Here is a 5,556-nt window from a genome sequence, read left to right on the forward strand (position 1 = left end):
ATACTTCTGAGGCATACAGCCCTTTCAGGGTACTTAGCACACTTTCACTTCTAAGATTTTACTTTCATCCTGACAGGTGTGTGGAGAGCCAGAGTATCATTAGCAGGTTTTTATTGATAAAAAGGAAAAGGAAGGTTTTTATTGATATAGGAAAAGGAAGATGTTAAAAGCCACACCCATGAGTCTCCTGAAGTCCTGTTTGCTTTTATCTCTAATTTTCGACCCCTCCCCGAACGACCATCCCACCCTAAGCCTTGGTTCTGATGTTCCTTTAGTGGTTTACAGCTTCATGTATGCCTGGACACAAAGATAAAAAGAATTAGCTCACATAGATATGGGCTGAGAACTCAGCATCCTGTGGTAAAAAGAAAAACAAGTCCTGAGGACATTGCACAGACTGAAAAATACTGCTCCCACCCTCTTCCCTGGAGTGTCTGGAAAGAATCGGGCCTGTTCATTGGGCTCTGTCGCGTCTGGCAGCCACTGCCCCAGAAGGTGCAGCAGGAGAGTCCTGGGGGCGCCCACGGCCTGGGGCAACTGCATGGAAAGATGGGGGTGATGGGGACAAGCCAGTTCATCTCACCCCAGACCCACGCGACACCCTGGGCTCCTCGGGCACATTCCCCAATGATCCATGTTCTTTCGTTCATACCGTGTTTGGTTTATTTTCATCTCATGCCTTTGCTTACAAAACAAAACCAACTCTCAGGTCTGCGGCCGGCCGCGGCCTAGTCGCGGTTCTGCGCACGGTCCAGCACCAGCAGCGGGATCTCCTCCAGCCGCTCGGGCCGCTCCCCGCGCCTCAGGTAGCGCCGCCTCCACGTCGCCAGCCTCTGGAGCAGCCTCTGCAGGCTCGGGTGGCCCCACAGGCCGCGCTCCGGGGCCGCCTTGCCGGGCCGCGCGTACTTGCTCTTCTTCCTGCGCGGGCCGCGGGTCACTGCCCTCCGGAAAAGCCGCCGCCAGCACCAGCAGCCGGAGCAGGCGCCGCCGTCGCTGGAGGACGCGCGCCGCCCCACCGCCTCGGGCTCGCCGCGCTGCGGGCCGCCCCGCTTCGGGCGCACTATCTTCTGCAGCAGCGCGTGCTGCAGGCCGCCGCGCAGAGAGCCGCCGGGACCCTCGTCCGCCATGCCTGGCCCGGACCTCTCCGCGGAGCGCGCTGGACGAGCGGCCAGGGCCCAAGTCTCGGGAGCCGACGTGCTGGGCAACTCTGCGTCGGCCTCAGGGCGCGAAAGGCCCTTCGCGTCCTCTTCCGAGGCCTCCCCGCGGGATGTGCCCTGCGGCCGCCCCCTCAGGTTTAGGTTGCCAAGGAGACTGGACCGGTGACCCCACAATGCCCACCCTGCAGAGGCCAATCAGGGTCCAGGCCTGAGACCCACCCCACCCTCAGCCACCGAAGGAGTCACCAGAATCCAGACACCCAAATAATGCCCCGGGCCACGTGTAAGTGGGCCGAGTTCACTGCCAAGTGATTTTCAGACCTGGCTAGGCAGGCAGAAGGGTCTTGACCTGCCTAGGTCCGACCTGTCCTTTGCTAATGTACTAAGCATGGACCGCGGAGGTGGCTGCAAGAGCCACTTCTTCAAGCCTTGAATTTCAGGCCCAGGCTTGTACTGCCAGAGATTTATATATATTCAGATATTCTGTCGTTCGTTTGCTAACAAGGAAGTAGAATTTCAGGCTAAATCCCCAAACCGGATTTTCTTCATCTGGTCTCACCCACCCCAGATCACTTCCTTCTAGGATTGTGATTTTTCATTCGATTTTTTTTTTTTTATTAATTACAAGTGTAAGATTTTGTGGAAATTTTGAAAAGCACTAATACTAAGAAGAAGGGGGGGGGGGGAGACTCCTTTTTTTCTTGCTTCTTTATATACTATTTTTTTTTCAACCCAGGGCCTCGTGCATGCTAATCACCAGTTCAACCACTGAGCTACACCTGGCCAGTGTACCTTTTTTTGCACGTGACGATTTTCTCAAGTTCAAAGTTAAAATAATAATAGTTCCTATGTGTCATGCTCATTATGTGCTAACTATCCTACTTACCATTTTGCCTAATGTTTCTCCTTGCTTTTGTAGCCTACTGACAAGTGAGCAGGCCCTGACTTGAGTCTTGCTGAGCTTGAATTCTGGCTCCAACAGTTACTAGATTTAACTTTGGACAGGTCACTCAAACTCTCAGTGCCTCAAGTTATTCACCTGTAAAACTGAAATAACAACCTACTTCAGAGAGTTGATGTGAGGATTAAATGAGATAATATGTGCAAAGTAATAGCATATGTGTAACAAATAGCAAGTGCAAAGTGATCATATGATTACACAATCCTCACAACACAAGTGAGGTGATTCCCGAGTAAAGCAATAGTCCCATTGTGCTGATTGGAAAAACTGAAACCTCAACAGGTGATATCATTCACCTGAGATAGTATAACTTGTCAGTTAATGATGAGATTCAGAATGTCATCCCAAAATATACCCCTTGAGCCTGTTGATAATTTTATACTAAAAGAAACTGAAAACCAGACAATGCAGGAACTGCTTTTTATCTTCCCCTCAATTGCTTAAAATAAAGAATATCCCTCTCTCTCTCTCTCTCTCTCTCTCTCTCTCTCTCTCTCTCTCTCTTTCTCCCTCTTTGGTACCAGGGATTGAACTCAGGGGCACTCAACCACTGAGACACATCCCCAGCCCTATTTTGTATTTTATTTAAAGACAGGGTCTCACCGAGTTGCTTCAGTTCTTGATTTTGCTGAGGCTGGCTTTGAACTTCCATCCTCATGCCTCAGCCTCCCAAGCCACTGGGATTACAGCCATGTGCCACCTCGCCCAGCTACATTTCTCTTTTTATATAAGAAATTTACAAAGGAAATTTTCATTTATAAAGGTATCCGTATGTGAAAGGGAGCATCCTCAAGACATCTTTTATCACCTGAGAAACTTATCTGAGAAACCTTGGTTCACCACACATCCCCCACCCCATAATTTGTCTCCATCACCACCCTCAGAAGATCCACACCCCTATTCTTTTCTATAGCTCAGAATGATCTATGTATCTCAATCATATGATGCTTCCTAGAGTTGCCCATTTTTATGGAACTTTCATGAATACATGTGTAATTAAAATTGCTTTTTCCTGTTAATCTATCTTACATCAATTTAATTTAAAGATCAGTCAAAGAAGAACCTAGAAGGGTAGAAAGAAGCAATTTCTCCTTTCCATTAAGGAGACATGATTTAACCCCATATTCTTTGAACCCCACAATATTAAATAAGTGCATGTCTGTTGAGCTTTCAACTATTCACCCTACCAGTATAGTGACCCTCTGGCACACCTATCCTCCAAGATGTCCAGTCAATATTTAGGGGTCAGCTTCATGTTTATGTATGTATCCTCTGGATGCAAGAAAAAAAGTAGGGGAACTAGCTAGTTTTTATTTCTAGCAATTTTTTACATTTCCAATTATAAGAAAGACAGGAAAAAATAATCTTTCCTCTACTCTTCATAGTGCTTAGTTGGGATGGATCCCTGTAACAAAAGACAGATTAACAAGAAAACTCAAAAGGAAGTTAATTAACATATATACTTCATGTGCATGAGAGATGCCCAGAGAAATGAGTAAATCTCTAAGAGGGAGCTTAGAGTTCAGGCTTAAATACTATTGTCCCCTGAGATCAGTAATGCAGAGGTGACCAGGGAAAGAACAGTACACAAGGGTCATGTTTGTTATGCAGATTTAAGTCAGTCCCTTCTCCATTACTAAGACTGTTTAGTGATTAACAGTTATTCTTCTCTTCTTGGCACTAAGAAGCTGACACCCTTACAAATGGAGATTTCCTTTGAGATGTGTTAGTTTTCTGTTACTATAACAAACGCCTGAAATAATAAACTTATAAAGAGAAAAGGTTAACTTTTACACACAGTTTTGGAGATTTCAGACCATAATCAGTTGGTCCTGTTGCTTTTGGCCCCAGGACAAGGCAGTGCATCATGGCAAAGAACATGTAGCAGAGTAAAAATGTTCACCTCATGATCAGAAAGCAAAAGAGGAGAGGAAAGGCCTGGGACCCACAGCCCACTTTGAGGACTCACCCAATGACCTAAGACCTCCCACTAGGTCCCACCTCTTGAAGGTTCTACCACCTCCCAGTAGCACCACACTGGGAACCAAGCCTTTACCACATGGGCTCCTAGGGGACACTCCAAATCCAAAATATAGCAGTAGATATTAATTTCTTTTAAGAATGGGTGCTCGTACTTTCAGAGCTTTTGCTGTGTCCACTGTTTCTCAAAATAACGCTTTTTCTCAAGAGGTGTTTTTTAGGATGACCTATTTTGCCCGCAATCTCTGGGCACAGGAGCATTTTCAGTTTCCATCACCTCTGAGCAAACATTAACCACCCTTTGCTCATGTCCTCTCCTCAGTGTGACTGCACAGGAACTGACTCCTACACGCCACTCCCCTTTAAGTCGTGCTTTATGTTTTGCTCCTTCCTTGATTCTCCACTGGACTCCTCCTCCTTGTATTCAGACTGTCTGTGCTTCCAGCCTCCTGTGTTCCAAGGCACAAGGCCAAGCTTGACTGACAGATTCAGCTGGTAAAGCAACAGGCCCTAGCTCAGACAGCTGATTAGTTACACAGTGCTATGGTTTGACAGGCCCATGTGTTGAAGCTTTGGTCACCAGCCTGTGGCACAATTAGGAGGTGGTAGATCCTTTAAGAGCTGGGGCCTGGTGGGAGGAAGTTAGGTCATTGAAGGCATGCCCTCAAAGGAGATATTGGGGCCCTGGTCACTTTCTCTCTCTCCCTGCCTCCAGGCGGCCCTGGGGTGAACGACTTTTCTAAGCTCCCTGCCTTAATGTCCTGCCTTTACCACAGAACCAAAGTAATAGGACCAAGTGACCATGCACTAAAAACTCTGGAAAAGTAAGCCAAACAAAACCTTGACTCCTTGTAAATTGTTCAGCTCACGTATTTTGTCACAGAGACAGAAAACTAATACAGTGAAAGGAAGAGTAGCCAAAGATGCCATACCCCAGTGGTCCTTGTATAGGGCAAGATGGCCAGATGACTGCAACACAGATGGTGGGACACCCTGTGCTGAGCAGCTAATGCCCAGTTTGGGGGATGGCAGGGCAGAAAGTCTCTTACATTGCCAGAATCTGAGAAATGATTGGAAACTCGAACAATAGCCTCCCAGAAAGGCAGGAAGCTAGTGAAAATGATCTTGCACTGCAACCCTGCCGTCTTCCTAAAGGATCCAGGGTATTCACCAAGACTTAGATTCAGCAGTAATTCAAGCCTGGCCTATGTGGCCTATATGGTCTCCTCCTGCACATATTTCCCAAATCTTTCCCTGGCTGTTATGGGCTGAATTGTGTCCCCCTTTCTCCTCCCTCTCCCCAAATTCATATGTTAACATAGTAACTCCCAGAATCTCAGAATGTGAATTTGTTTGGGGACAGGACCTTTAAAGAGGTAATTAAGTTAAAATGAGGTCAAGAGTGTAGTTCCTAATGCAATATGACTGATGTCTTTATAGGAAAAGGAGATAGGACAC

General features: G+C 47.0%; 1 protein-coding gene across 1 annotated transcript; it reads right to left on the reverse strand.

Moving 5' to 3' along the window:
* Positions 1 to 728: 728 nt before the first annotated feature.
* LOC306641951 (uncharacterized protein C1orf202) lies at positions 729 to 1,127 on the reverse strand (the record flags this gene model as incomplete). The annotated part of the gene is made up of 1 exon (XM_079107282.1): positions 729 to 1,127. One exon carries the CDS (start codon positions 1,125 to 1,127, stop codon positions 729 to 731), a length of 399 nt encoding a protein of 132 aa, XP_078963408.1.
* Between the last annotated feature and the right edge of the window lie 4,429 nt (positions 1,128 to 5,556).

This window comes from Sciurus vulgaris, assembly GCF_902686455.1.
Source record: "Sciurus vulgaris genome assembly, chromosome: 12".
Taxonomy (NCBI): domain Eukaryota; kingdom Metazoa; phylum Chordata; class Mammalia; order Rodentia; family Sciuridae; genus Sciurus; species Sciurus vulgaris.